The following is a 15,586-nucleotide window of genomic DNA, read 5'->3' as shown; positions in this document are numbered from 1 at the left end:
GCGGCGGCGATGATCAATGGCTCCCGAGCGGGCGGGCCAGAGGCGAGGCGGGAGGGCGCAGGAAAGGGGGAAATAAAGAAACGAAAGGAAGCAGGAGGTTGGGCTGCGCCGGCCGAAGCGTCGCGCTGCGACACGCGGGGATCCTTTTTGTTTTCCGGTGCGAGTATTTCGTCTGAGGAAAGGAGAAGCTCGGGAGGGCGAAATTTCGGCGTTTTGGATAAAGGAGCCGCAGAGTAAAGCGGCTTCCTGTCTTGTTTTTCAACTCAAGCAATGGTGTTGGTGCCGGCTGGCTATTGCGAAGAGAGGCCCGCCGATTTTTTTAGTACAACTGATCAACCACGTTTCACTTCGTTCAGATGCAACTGCTAAGGAAAGCGAAACTATAAGACGCGACTTATTGAAACTGACCCTGAGGCATCTAGTCCAGAATCGCATAGTCAATAAAAGCCTACAAGATGGTAATCTAAAACACGCGTACCTGTGAGTAAAGGCGCAGTAGGACTTACTTCCGAGTAAACATGCAAAGGATTGGTGCTGTCAAGGAAACTCGGAAGCAGGACGTGATCCACGGGCGCTTCCCTGATTTCCCTCCCAACAGCTGGGATTCAGAAGGCAGTCCAATTAAGGGACTGTGGCTAATAGCTGTTCCTAAACCACGAATTTGTCTTCTAACCCTTTGCATGGTTACTCAAAAGTAAGCCTCATTTTATTCCATGGGGCTTATTCTCAGGAAAACGTGGGGTTTTTTAAAGGATTACAGCCTTAATTACAATCTTGTGGTAGTGACTCACACAAATTAGCCATCTTGTGGTAGCGACTTACACCAATAAATGATAGGTTGGGTGCAGAAGCAATTCTTAAAACTACCACAAGGTGTGGTGATAGCCACTATCAAAGATTTATCTACCTCTTTGCCTCAGTAAACTCATCTAATCTCAGCCAATACACCAGTTATAAAGTCCTCCTGGTGCTAAATTGGCTGCCTGGGGCCAGGCATGCCCAGTCCCAAATTGGGACCACCCATGTAGGGTGAAGGCTTAAGGCCATATACTTTTCCCATCCTGAAACAGCATGTTGGAGATTACATGTACTGTTACATAAATTTCCTCAAGGGCAATTTCCCTCTTGCAGCTCCAGATCAGGAAAAGGGTGTGGGAGATTTTTTTTAAGCCCCTTCTCCCTTAATGCTATAGTCCCAGACAGCCAGTGTGGTGTAGCGATTAAGACCACAAGGTGTGGTGATAGCCACTATCAAATATTTATCTACCTCTTTGCCTCAGTAAACTCATCTAATCTCAGCCAATACACCAGTTATAAAGTCCTCCTGGTGCTAATTTGGCTGCCTGGGGCCAGGCATGCACAGTCCCAAATTGGGACCACCCATGTAGGGTGAAGGCTTAAGGCCATATACTTTTCCCATCCTGAAACAGCATGTTGGAAATTACATGTACTGATACATAAATTTCCTCAAGGGCAATTTCCCTTGCAGCTCTGGATCAGGAAAAGGGTGTGGGAGAAATTTTTTAAGCCCCTTCTCCCTTAGTGCTATAGTCCCAGACAGCCGGTGTGGTGTAGCGATTAAGAGTGGCGGACTCTAATCTGGAGAACTAGGTTTGATTTCCCACTCCTCCACATGAAGCCTGCTGGGTGACCTTTGGCCAGTCACAGTTCTCTCAAAACTCTCTCAGCCCCAGCTACCTCAGAAGGTACCCGTTGTAGGGAGAACAGGTGATTGTATACTGGTTTGAGACTCCTTAGGGTAACGAAAAGCAAGGTTTAAAAACCTACTCTCTTTTGTCATCTCAATTTGAATCAGGCCGAGGTACCCCTCAGAATTATCAGGCATGAAATTCATAGTGCATATCTGGGTGGTCAGATTGGGAACATGAGGACTTCGTAATGTGTTAGTGGGTCCTGGCACTAAACTGCTTCTCAGAACTTTAAAGGGCTCTGAAAAAGGAGTCCACACATGCATAGAGGACAAGCCTATCAGTGGTGTGCAAAAGAAGCAAAAAAAGGTAACACCTTTGTCAATAGTGCTCATTCATATAGCCCATCCATCACATTTTATTTGGCTTTTTAATACAGTAGATTTATAGCAGAAATGGTTCCAGAGTTCTAGAAGTCCATCAGTCTTTTCATTGCAAAACCTTGAAGCGGCTTCTGAGAATCCCCACAATTTAAGTGTTTTTATTTATATCCCACTTTGCTCCATAATAGGGAACCAAAGCAGCTTATCACATTGTTTGCCTCTCCTCCATTTTCTCCTCACAACAACCATGTGATGTACATTAGGCTGAGAGGCCCAAGGCCACCCAGCAAGCTTCTGTAGAAAAGAAGGGATTCGAACCCAGTTGTCTTAGGGCCTAGTCCTACACTATGAATCTCAACACCATAAACAATCCACCTCTCTTTAAAACACCTTCAAATGCACATGACCCATTTTCTACATAGCTGCTGGTGTCTCCTATTGACCAAACCTGCACATACTATGAAATAACTAGTTCCCCTGAGGGCAGAGGGTGAGGAGAAAGTTCAACAGAGATGGCCTTCATCAAGTTGATCTCTGACAGGGGCAGCGACAGCACCATGCAGAGGACCCTGGCCACAGAACATAGTAACTTAAAATGAGCCGTGATCTAGGAAGTCCCAGGTTTAAATCCTACCAGATTCACCAAGAAGCAGTCAGATCTCCAGTCAGTAAGATGGGGATAACAGCACTAGTCTACATTACAGGAGCCCTGACCTGGATAGCCCAGGCTAGCCTGATCTCATCAGATCTTGGAAGCTCAGCAAGGTCAGCCCTGGTTAGTACTTGGATGGAAAACCACCATGGAAGTCCAGATTTGCTATGCAGAGGTATGCAATTGCGAACCACCTGTTCACCTCTTTCCTTGACAATCCTATGGGGTTGCCTTGTGAGCTATGATTTGATGGCACTTCCCACCACCTTACAAGTAGGACTACAGAATATATGGAGTGCTTTGAACACAGAAAACTAATCGTTATTATAAATGCTACTTATTATTACCAAGTATTAAAATGACTCCATTGCCATTCATTTAAGGGTGAGCTTGTTGAAGGATTCAGGTAATGTCTCCACAGCTAAATTTAGGCAGGTCAGTTTCAACCCTCTCCCTCCCTATCTTTAATCCAGGGCCATAGATTTCAGTATTTTTATTTGGAGAAGCATATGGATGGGTTATCAGTTTTCAGATATAATGGTCAGGTTGATTTAATAGCTTTGCTGTTTCTTTTAAAAACACACACACACACACACCCTCAGGTTGGATCCACCAGTTTTTCCAAGGGCGCAAAGATTTCTGCACAAGGAGTGTAATTTTCTTGCCTCCCCCATCCTGTCCAAAATGTCCCTTGAAATAATGTTCCTGGTCCCAGTACTCTTAAAGGTTATTGAGATATGGTGTGTGGGATGCTTTCATCCCCTATGCAAAGCCACAGCCCTTTACACTTTACTAAGAGTAGTACCATTGAGCAGAGTGGGGCTTACTTCCCATTCAGTATCAGAAAGCCCAAGCTGTACAGCCAAATGCTGCGACTTGTGTGTCCACGGAACATAAGAAGCTGACTTGGCATGTATTGGACTATTCACTGACATAGCTCACTGTTCTCCTCTAACTGGCAGTGGCTCCCTACAGTTTCACACAGAGAAAGGTCTTTCCCCGAGGTCTACTACCTACCATTCTTTACCTGGAATTGAACCTGGGCCCTTCTGGATGAAAAGTTTAACTCCTGCTTCTCCCCTCATTGATTTCAGGGGACTGGATACACTTAAGGATGCAGAGGATTATTTTTATTAGCAAGATACCCACCCTTTATGATACATATGTGTGTACACACAAAAAAAAAACATTGTTAAACCTATGTAAGTATCAGTGGATGGTAAAACATTCCTGACAAAATAAAACACTGTAGACAGGATGTGAAGAACTGCGCAGGTAGTTCTGTGGATCTGAAGAGGTTTTATGCTTGTGTTTTCCCAAGACTTTCCCCCTACACAGATACTAAAAGACAAACCACATTTGAAGCTAAACACTTTCCAAAGCAGGCTGAGGTACTGTTATGTGGGTGTTCACTCTAAAGCACCAAAAAAAAAGAAAAGAAGACATTCAATTAGGCAGAATAGCCAACGATATGCCTAAAGTAGCTCTTTTACCCCAATTTACATTTGTGTATTGTAATATCCAGTCGTCCCCAGCAGGAGTCCCCAGTCACCCAAGGAACTTGCCCGTACGTTTTCTACATTTAAGTCCTGGGTTGATGTTCGAATGCAGATTCATGCCAGGAATTTCCACTTTTGAAATTATAAAACTATGACATTAGCTTGAAAAAAAAGGCTTGCACATACACACTTAAGACACTCAGAACACCAAGGAGAAACACTGAAGTCGAAAAATGTCAGATGAACCACTAAAAGTTTTTTAAAATTAATCCCAAAACACTTGTATGTACACGGAGTCACTTCATTAGGCATTTATCAATTGCACTATATCCCACCAGGCCACACGTCTGGGAAGACCTGTTTTCCCGATTCTCTGTTACTACCCTGCCTGTTCTGGCAACTCCATCACTGAAGGCATTCACGTGTTCAAGCAAAGCTACATGGCTGTGATGGGCACAGAGGCTTGGTCTTCATTTGGTGCTTCCTCCATCCCTCTCCTTTAGATTCCTGGTTGGTGGAGAGGACAGCTCCCAACTTACCCATACACCTGCATTTGGACATGACAGCAAATCAAGGTGTGATTCAACACTTCTGAAAGCCGGAAGCTTTTTATCTGTGCTTCCCCTGCAAAGTGAAGGAGAGTGGGCAAGCACTGCTACAACCTCCGGTTTGTGCATGCTGCAAACAAATGCGGTTTGTCGTGGGGGTAGCCAGCGAAAGGGCCCTCCGCCAAACAAAAAGCAGTTTCGCTTAAAGCAGGGAAATGAAGGAACGATATTTCAACCACTCACTTCTACAGAAACTTCCACCATTTGCGAAGATTAGAACTTTTGGGTATTGTAGAGATCAGCCTTGTACTACTATTAACCATGACCCTGAAATAAATGTAAGTGAAGCCGCCTTATACCTAGACAGAGTGTTGCTCTACCAAGCTCAAAACTATTGATTTCATCCAGCGGTTGTCTTTAAGACCAAAAGAACAGCTGAATGCACAGAAAATGTAATTGGATTAGCATGGTACAGAAGAAGAACTAGCAGGGGATAGACTGCCCTTTGTCACCTGTCACTCTAGTACATTCCACTCCATCCTGACCTTTTTGGCTGAAGTCTCGCTCTTGACTCCATTGAGAAGAGGCTCAGATGGTGCAGGGCGGCTCCAGAAACCTTCACCCAGCTTCCCATTAGTTACATTCAGCAGCCTCCTCACCTTCATCTGCTTCTAACCTCTCCTAGTCTTCATAGTCTTGATCCTGCCAGTGAAGTATTGCCTTCCGTTCATTACTTTACCTGCCTGCCTCTTATTTTCATCTCAGGTTCAGTATGGGTTATTCCATTGATTCCCCAGCTCAAAATAAAGGGCTTAAAGGCAGCAAGGGGAAGGGGAGGAACTAAATGACCTCAAACCAGGGGTCCTTCACAGATGCATCAAGAGAGTGGTCCTCACCTTGCTTCCTTCCCACAAACCAGATAGCATTGATATCCGCCACTGGCCATGCTCTGCCCAGCTCTGCCACTACAGTGTGCCCTGCTGCCATTCCTTCCCCACACATATCCCAGAGACCACTACGGTTAGGGTCTCAAAATCAACTGGCCCTCCCAGGTCCCAAGGATGCCAGGCTGGTGACTACCAGGGCCCTCTCAGTGGTGGCTCCGCACTGGTGGAATGAGCTCCTGGAAGAGATCAGGGCCCTGCGGGGTCCCCTACAGTTCCACAGGGCCTGCAAGATGGAGCCCTTCCACCAGGCCTTAACTAAGGAACAGCCGCCACCATTACCAACAATTATTGTAATTACAGAGCCCAGTCCCTTGGCTTTGACATCTACAAGTATGTACCCCCGCTCATATTAGGAAGATCATTGAGCAGAACACTGTTACATTTGCTTGCACTCATACAGTATGCCATTGCTAAGTATCTAATCGGTCATCGCTAGCACCTAATGATATTGAATTGTTTGAACTGTTTTTAGATGATTTTATGTGGATTTTAACTGTTATTTGTGTATTATGTTATGTAAGCCACACTGAGCCTGCCTCAGCAGGGAGGGCGGGGTATAAATTAAATAAATCCTCTCTTCATGGCCCGTGTCTAGCAGCCAGCACACAAGGTGGAAGCCCTTTATGTACAGATGGATTTTAGCCCACAGTTAGCATTGGAGTATTAATAAGACCCAATTTGTGCCATAAAACCTAACCAAGAATGCTTTTACAACTTCTGTCCAGGACTTTGTTAAATAGAGATGTTTACAAGTCTTCTAGAAACTTTCATGCTGCTTAAAAAATTCTGTATTATTCATCTACAGCTGTTCATTTCCAAGCATTAGCCCTTGGGACCCTGCATTACCCTGAGGTTTGTCCATAACTGGAGTATGAGCATTCTATGGGAAGAAGGAATCACCAAGGATGCTGCTTCAGTTGTTCCGCCTGTGCAAACCACATGAAGTTGAAAGGACACTGTATAGGGAGGACAGTAAGACAGGCATCTCTGAGAATGTCCCAGAAGTTGCTCTGAGCTTTCCCTTCAGGCCTGATCTCATCTGAACTTGTGGGAAGAGAATGAAATTTTAAAAAAATGTCAAGCAGTCACAAAAAGGGCAGATGGGGGAAGTGACAAGCTCCACATGGGTGCTGTGTCAGAACCTGAGCTGGATTTCAAGCCCCGGAGCATGCCACTGGGGCCACAGCTGCTTCAAGCAATTGTTTAAAGGGAAAAGGAGAGACCGACCCAAGAGCTGGGAGATGGGCCAACACTCCCCACAATGTGCACACCTATCCAGTAGTCTGCAATTCTGAGTTCTATTTAGGGGTCCATTCTCTTTCAATCCAAATTATTTTTTTTAAAAAACCTTTTCGACCTCTAGCTCTACCACCTGCCATTAACTGAGATACAATCCTCGTGTTTTTTCCCTTCCTGTCTCATAAGCACTACAGCCTTTTCTGTCTTGGGCAACTTTCACATTAAGAAAAAGAAGAGTTCTAGTTTAGCTAATCCCTGGGGAGTTCTGAAAGGCCAAGCTGCTCTCTAGCATTTAGCATCCTATAAAGCACAGATGCAATTGATACGAATTGGCAAGCGGCTTCAAGGAGAAAAATCAGCCTCTCGGAACACTTTATAAATGGTCGTGGCCAACACGCACTGCACTTTATTATCTTTCTTCCTCAACCACTTTCCATTAATCCTTTTAAAGCTACAAGCTGTACAGCAGGCCGCTATATGCAGTAGGGTGTAAATTAAAACACCGCTTTCTTTCTAGGAAGTGTGCATAGTTGGGCAGCAACAGAAAAGAGGCCCAGTGGCAGCTGAGAGTTTGATTTTGTTTTGGTGAAGACACTTGATTTCTAACCCTTGGAGTAGGTTATTGGATTAAGATGCCAAACTACCAACCACCACTGCTGGTGCCGATGTTACCTTATGCTGCTCCACCATCAATGCAGTCTATAGGGGCTCAAACTGAGAGCCAAGACTAGGGAAACCCTAGTCACACTTCCCCTGGCCATGAGTTCAGCAGATGGCATTACTCTCTCACCTGTAAAATGGGTATAATACTGGTGTTTTATATGAGAAACACCGATGGATTCTTTTGACACTGCAAGTTTCTAACAGATGGACTTGGGGACAGACTGGAGCCCCCTTGGTCAGACACATGTTCTTAAAACCTTACATCATTAGTAGTCTGATGTGCCACAGCACAACTGCAGCAATCAGAGGAGTGTCCAGTCTGGTTGTTGTAATTCAAATGTATGTGAAGTTATTTTGAATAGTCTGGATAAATGATGTGAAGTGCTACAGCTTGTTTCAGCACTCACGTCGACCACTTTGTTTAACCAGGAAAAGTACATTTTAAACTGACCATATCGCTGCGGGGTCTAGAAGGCAAGTTATGGTGCGGCCGTAGTTATGTATTGACATACAAAATTCTTTAACGGGGGAGGCTCAAAACAAAAGCTTAACATAAGCAGGCTACCAAAGATGGCTCCTCTAGTTCTTCAGGAGAGGTGTGGCGGTTTAAGATCTATATCTGAAATTACGAGGTGGGGGAGAGATTTGCTTTGTAGGACCTTCGGATATTTCAACAGTCTCCTGTCCATAAAGAGTCCTGATGGTTTAGGCCAGAGGTCCATCTAACCCAGCACCACATTTCCCCACAACCAGATGCTGCTGCAAAGCCTACAAGCCAGGCAGGTCTGTTGTTGCCCCCCCCCCCCAGCTGCTGGTATTCAGAAGAACAGCTGCTGGACACGTAGACAGAAAATCCACTAATAAAATCCTTTAAAAAAAAATCCACTCTTGGCACAGCAAGCTTGCTCCAGTTCAGCGTGACTGGCTTGCATTTGCCTGTTAGACTAATTACTCGGAGAAGCTATGGACACACAACCAAAACGAAAGATGAATTGCAACAAGACTTAACAAATGTGATTAGTATTATCCAACTGTTATAAATATCTTATGTACATTCAGACCACATTAAAATATTGTTCCATGTTACACCAAGGGGGGGAAAGATTAAGGCTTTATAAATATTTACATGAATGAGCAAGCACCTTTAATACACACCATTAACCTATCCTTTTCTAAGATATAAACTGATGGATGTGCCCAGTTTTCTAGAACTACTTTTTAACAGTAATTATTGGAAGATGAAATCATACTGAGAGGGATCCCCGCTCCGCATCACTGAACACTAAAATGACCTAACACTAGTGTTGATCTTGGACATTTCCACAAAATATACTCTTGCTTTAATCCACCCCACCCCAACCCATGATTGCTGTCAAGGTAGTCACAGGCTTACACAGCAATGGTCTGCTTGAATTATCAAGGGAAAAGGAGTAGAACACTTGTTTATTTCAGGAGAAAGACAACATTAAAAGGATCCTTTAATCCACTAGCAGAGTGAGACTCTCAAATGCTCTGTTGCACACTGCAGACTAGGACGGGACATGGCAGCAAGATGAAGCAACTGGCTGGTGTACCAAGCACTAAATAGTGACAGTTTCACAGACTCCCTTTCTCCCGGCTGGATTTCATGCAGTAAGTCTAGATCCGCTCCTTAAAAGACATAGTGCTTGCTTGCTCTCTTTTTGTTATCCCACACGGTCTGAAACTACTTTCAAAGTGGTAATTCATGTTGATACAACACATTTTATTTTTGCTTTCTACTGTGCCACTGACATTATCTTACTAGAAGTCACAGACTGTCTTCTCCAACTAATGGCTTTTGAGACTCAAGGACGAGTGCGTTCAACATCAGTAGATGCGGCTAACAGAAGGTGCTCAGTGCAAGTGGAAAAACCATTTGCATTTCAAGTATTATTTTGAAGAATGAGTCCTTTAACTGCAGTCTGTTAGCACTTTTTTTAAAAAAAAGCATTGTGCTTTAGTCCATTATTTCTTTGCAAGTCTTTAATTTGGCTGATGGCTTTTTTTTCTCATTTAAAAATATTGGCAACAGATGTGAGCACTGCAGAGGCTTGTCAGAGTTATTTAATTTTCTGAGCCCATTTCATATCGTCTGCTCTAGGTTTTTCTCCTGTCAGTCTTTGAATGATATTCTCCAGGAACCTCCAAAATCCGATTTTCTCTAATGGATAGTTGAGCCAGCCTGCAAGATTACAGAAGGAGAGAGTGGTAAGGATGTGAATTAAGACAGACAGTTGCATATATTAGAATTGAGACACAAAACAAAATAAAAGTGTTAGAATTTGGGTCTCAGATGTGCAGTCCAATCCTATGTGCGCTTCCAGAGAAGCCAGTTCCACTGTTCAAAGGACTTTCAGATACATTTGTATAGAAAAAGAAAATATTGGATTTATACCCCGTCCTTCACTACCTGAAGGAGTCTCAGAGCAGCTTCCCCTCCCCACAACAGACACCCTATGGTAGGTGGGGCTGAGAGAGCTCTTTCGAGGACTGCTCTGAAAGAACGTATGACTGACCCAAGGTCACGCCAGCAGCTGCATGTGGAGGAGTGGAGAATCATGCTCCTAGCCACTACCCTGGCCCCACTGGTGGACCTCCTGATGGCACCTGGTATTTTTGGCCACTGTGTGACAGAGTGTTAGACTGGATGGGCCATTGGCCTGATCCAACACTGGCTTCTGTTATGTTCTTATGTACACCAAACTGGCTGTTTAAGGCCTTCCACTGGCAGTGCTTAATTTTTGAAGTTAAATATGCTTCACACACTACTGGTGTGACTTTAAAAACCTAAGAGGATTGGATCCCGATTAATGTACAAGGATCTCTACCCACAGAGGGAGATTCCTCCCCCCCCCAAGCAGCAGTCTGAAATCCCCCCCCCAATCCTGTTCCTGGGGGTCCCCTTTCCCTAAGAACAGGATTTTATGAGGTATTTTGGGCTGCCTTGGCATTGGAAGGAGGAATGGAAATGGCTGTCTGTGGGCAGAAACATCGAGTCTGTACCCAAGCCAAAGTCTCACTAACAACTTTTAAAGGGCTTCTTTCAAAACCACAGAAGCCGCTAATCCGGTTTGAACGGCCTGCTGCTAGCCAGCAGACGTAATTTTTCACAGACAGTTTCTGATGTGTGTTAGGGAACAAGATTTACATGACCTAGCACACACCAAGGAAAAATGGGCTGATGTGTAGTGTAGTTTGTTGGGGCTTTTTAAAATAAAAAATAAAGGTCAGATGACAGCTGCTGGTCACTACTGACACCAAAGACAACAGCTATGCTAAGTGAAAGGAAGTTCAATCCTTTTCCTGCAGGCAAAGCTAATAAAGAGCCGGCATCTGACTGCAAATTTTGGAGAACGATAGAAACACGAAAGCTCTCAAGTTGGAGCGGGTACATGCCAGCTGTCACATAAGCAGTTCGTGACCAAATACTAGGTTCCACTGCACAACTATTTAGCAAACACACAGTCAGCTAAAAATCTGGAAATCAAGTACTATCAAATCAAATAACACTATTATCAACAGCAAACAATATCAACGGCAAACAATATCAAACACCCACTCGATAAAAGTTGGCAAGCCAAATTATGAATGCTCCACCACCTAACAGAGCCAGTTTGGTGTAGTGGTTAAGTGTGCGGCCTCTAATCTGGGAGAACCGGGTTTGATTCCCCACTCCTCCACTTGCACCTGCTGATGTGACCTTGGGTCAGTCACAAGCTCTGGCACAGCTGTCCTTGAAAAAGAGCAGTTTGTGTCAGAGTTCTCTCAGCCCCACCTACCTCACAGGGTGTCTGTTGTGGGGAGGGGAAGAGAAAGGAGTTTGTAAGCCGCTCTGAGACACCTTTGGGTAGTGAAGGGCGGGGTATAAATCCAATCTCTTCTTCTTCTTCTTCTAACACAGTGGTGCCAAAAACAACTGCTTCATTCGCACAGTCACACATGATGCTTTAATAACAGTGTGCATTCTGGGATTTTTGCATTTGTGTGTGCGTGTTTGTGTGTCCATGCCTGGAAGTCATGGCGACCCCCAGTAGGGGCACGGAGGACATTCAGAGAAGTGGCTCGAAAGCCTGCCTCTGGCCTCCTGGCCCTGGTATTCTTTGGAGGTCTCCCATCCAAATACTTGCCAGGGTCGGTCCTGCTTAGCTTCTGAGATCTGACAAGATCGGGCTTGCCTGGACTATTCAGGTCAGGGCTACAGTGTGCATTCTGCTAGAGCAAGGAAAGCTGAAACCCCCTGCTCTTCCAGCAGCAGCTGCCCGCTTCTTATGTATCTAATGCCCTGCCAGATGGGCTGCCATAGAAGCACTCACTAGGGGCTTACACAGGAAGGAAACATTGTTCCATTGGGCGTGGGGAGGTGGCACTGCACGCATGTGTATTCTAGCCAGTGCTCTGCCTATTGTATTAGGATATAAATTTGTCGCTGCAAGTTACACTGTCCTTTACCTGTCGTAATACAGAAATAGGTTTCATGCGGAGAAACGTGGTGGATTCTGTGGTGTTTCCGTGGCAGGATGATGTGCCAGTCCTGCAGAAAGACGACCCAGGAAGGAAGACCAAAATAGGTGTGAGACCACTTGTGAATCTGGTTCGTCAAGGTTACAAATACAGCCAGGGCAAAGACGTAACACTCCCAAGGGCATGCTTGGTGCAATGCTTCTGAAAAAGAAGAAAAAACCAAGAGGTTCAACTTTATTCACAAACCCAACAAGTGTCCAGTAGAAACTGTGGCAACAGCAGAAGCCCACAACCAACCAGGGTTTCGGTTCCCTACCAATTTGTGTACCACTTCTAAGGACTGATGGAAATTTAAGCAATGCATTTTGTGGCAGTGCAGTCACTGAGTGATTACATCTCCTCTACTATACCATTCTGAAGCGTTACAGGGTGATCAGTGTATCAACAGTTTGAAAACCCAGAACAAAAATTACCTCCGCGCTCCTGGGAAACTTACAAGCAAGGAATCTAATGCTATAAAATGAAGACTGCTGCACAGGGAAGAAGTGATCCCCCAAGACATGCAATTTTGGGGGAAACTTGTTTTGTTTGCATGCATTTCTAAACACTCAAAAATATACTGCAAAAAGCTATGGGTCACACTGCAGTTCTCCAGCACATATCCAACGATATACTGTAAAAAGCTATGGGCCACACTGCAGTTCTCCAGCACATATCCAACATGCATCCTTGAGACTTCGTACTTGGTGCACCCTGCTTTCATTCTTTATGGCATTTAGCACTCTGGACACCAGGCCAGGTGTGAACCAACCTTTAGGTCACTCCAGATAGAAGAACTCACTTTCCCAACTTCATAAAAAAGTTGTGCTATCCTCCCCTGAAATGTTCTTACAAGTAGTGGTCAGTTTATAATGGAAGCATCTTTGTCACTGAATGCAACAAATTCAGAGGCCGTGCCCTGATTGGTCTTTGATTTGTGTGTAGAATCCCAATGATCACAGTATTTCAGGCCAGAAAAGAATCTTCCTTAGTATACAGCATGGCTCATTTGCCCAAGCCACCTGTTTTTCTATTCCTTTAATATTGGAGATACCTCTTGCAGAGCTGAACCTTATTTACATTTCATATCTGCCACACTATCGAACATTTCTACTATACCATTCACTCCCTTCATGGTGGTAAACTAGTCATCATAAAAAATAAGCACACTTAAAAGAAGAGCAACATCAAAATTGTATTCAGATCAATCTTGGTTTGTTTAAACCAGTTTACTGTAAAAACCCTTGTTAAATTTGCCACACGTAACAGATTAGAGATTGCAAAACCAAGTTAGTCTGATGCTTGCATTTTATTCTGGATGCTGTCCTGAGTTCCCTTGCATTGCCAGGCCACTGGACAAGAATTTTTGTGGGGAGAGGGATAGGGTCAGCCAGCCTCTTTGCTTTTGCAGATATATCCCCTTTAGCTACTTCACTGAACTCCTGCACAAAGTTAGATATTTCACAGTCCCACCCATCTCCTATTGTTACTTTGTTGCCTTTTACATTTTTTCCTTTAGGAGAGGTTGAAGTCTTTGAAGCCTATTCCTGCTTGGTGAAACATCGCTAGTTGGAGGAGTGTCGTTTCTGTTAGTCTGTGCTTTTCTCCACAATACAAGAAGCTAAACACTTTGCCAGGCACCCAACTGGTATGGGATCAGTTCTGGAAGATTCACTGTAAAAGTAGTAGGTGCTGGGAACGACCCCCTCAGAAACCCACCGTCAACCATTAAAGTGCAGGGAAACGTAAACTGGCTACCAATACAATTGCCAGCTTAAATAATAGGGAGTCTGACCATTGGCCATTTTATGCTCCTTTGCATGGGCAGCAACACATACCCGTTACAGTTCAGGCCACTGTATTTTTAGCCAGCTTTAAGTTTCCCAACAATACCTTTTACAGAGTTCAACACGAAAGTCACCAAGACAACATCAGTGTTTCTCCAGGAAGGGCAGCAGGTAGTGTACCAACTAAAGTGAGTGAAGAAGGCATTCATACCCAATGCTGATTTAAAAGCAGTTCCAAACTGCAACCGCAGTCCCAACCCAGAACATGCCAAGTACCACTTTCCCCCCCATTAGTCTATTTTCTGGATGATGTGGGTCCTTCTTAGGACAAGGGGTTCAAATGGTGTTCATGGTTCTGTTCCACTTTCTTTGCTGCTGCGGTATTACCAGCTTAACAGAGGACAAAGGCCTATGCACCCTACTTCGTGGAGGCTACAAGTCCAGTTTACTCACTGATTTATAACTAAATTACCTGGCGATAAAGAAACCAGTTTGTAGGCCATGTTTGCTAGTGGAACCACGGTCAACATGCAGTTATCCCCATTGGTCTCTATAAAGTCATGTCTGGTAATTGCTGTTGGGTCAATGTGGTGTTCTCTGAAAGGTCTGATAAAGGCCTAAAAAACAGGAGAGATCAAAGTTAGAAGTTTGATTTTGCCAGCTTTAACATACCTGAAGTTCCTAACCCCCACACACATTTTTTTACTAGCCTGCCTGCCCACATATACTGACCTAACTTGTAGATACAGAAAGGACCACTTCTATCCTACCTTTGGCTGGTGGCTTAAAAGCGTCTAATAGCATATTGTACATGGGGATCAGATGATTGAAGCGTAGTGTCCCCGTTCCACCCAAAGCGGTCTGTTGTAACCCTTTCTCCCCCTCTCCCAGTCTCCTGCTGATCTGGATACTATAGGCATATTGCCCAGCTTTTCAGCACGGCTAAAGGAAGGCCCCCCACAGATGTGCTGACATACAACAGAAGGAGTAGATCTTTTCAGTTCTGGTTCTATTTAACAGCGGCAAGAAACCTTTCCGGGAAAGTGAATCAGAAGGACTGCAGCCCTCTCTTCAAGCCTCCTAACTCTGCTGTTGCAGCTATTGCTGTAGTTTTCTCTGCTGAGCAGCAGCCTAGAATCACGTTATATCTTCCACTCCTCAAAATACTAACAGTGCAAGACAGGAACATCTTCTAGGGTGAGCTGAGGATTGGTGATTCTGCTTCTCTTTCCTCCTTGACACAGCAAGGAACCTTTTGGGGGTGGACAAAGAGAAATACTATCCTCTCTCTGAATTCCAGCTAACCCAGCTGCTGCAGGGACTAGATCAGGGGTGGCCAAACTTGCTTAACATAAGAGCCACATAGAATAAACATCAGATGTTTGAGAGCCGCAAGACATGAACAAATATTACATGTCTTTACTGGGAAATATGCAAACTTTGCTTTTTATTAACATTAAATGAGACTGCCAAAAATAATAACAAAAGCGGTAAAAGCAGATATTGATCATATTTATTTGGCCAATGATATTTGCTTGCTAACGATATTTAGCTTCCCCAGCCGCCCTGCCGCATGCGGCTCCCAAGCCACAGTTTGGCCACCCCTGGTCTAGATCATCGCAATTAATTGGATAAGAGATAAGAGTATTTTCTAAGACTCCGGAGAAATGCAGCTATATTTAAAAAAACATAACTGAG

At 44.4% G+C, this 15,586-nt stretch overlaps 1 protein-coding gene across 2 annotated transcripts in view; it reads right to left on the bottom strand.

The window, feature by feature from the left end:
* Positions 1–8,674: 8,674 nt before the first annotated feature.
* LOC107107785 (transmembrane protein 189-like) overlaps positions 8,675–15,586 on the bottom strand; it is a 42,847-nt gene continuing 35,935 nt past the window's right edge. The window contains exons 4-6 of one of the 2 annotated variants that reach the window (XM_015408124.1): positions 14,361–14,505; positions 12,051–12,263; positions 8,675–9,783 (exon numbers count right to left, since the gene is read on the bottom strand). In XM_015408124.1, the coding sequence (XP_015263610.1) occupies positions 9,662–9,783; positions 12,051–12,263; positions 14,361–14,505 (480 nt within the window). In that variant the 3' untranslated portion in view covers positions 8,675–9,661. The remainder of the gene's footprint in view (positions 9,784–12,050; positions 12,264–14,360; positions 14,506–15,586) is intronic. The other variant, XM_015408125.1, reaches the window with a different exon arrangement.

Source organism: Gekko japonicus, unplaced genomic scaffold (genome assembly GCF_001447785.1).
Source record: "Gekko japonicus isolate JY-2015 unplaced genomic scaffold, Gekko_japonicus_V1.1 scaffold87, whole genome shotgun sequence".
Classification (NCBI taxonomy): Eukaryota; Metazoa; Chordata; class Lepidosauria; order Squamata; family Gekkonidae; genus Gekko; species Gekko japonicus.
The sequence above is the reverse complement of the archived record's forward strand: the minus strand, read 5'-3'. Positions and strand labels throughout refer to the sequence as shown.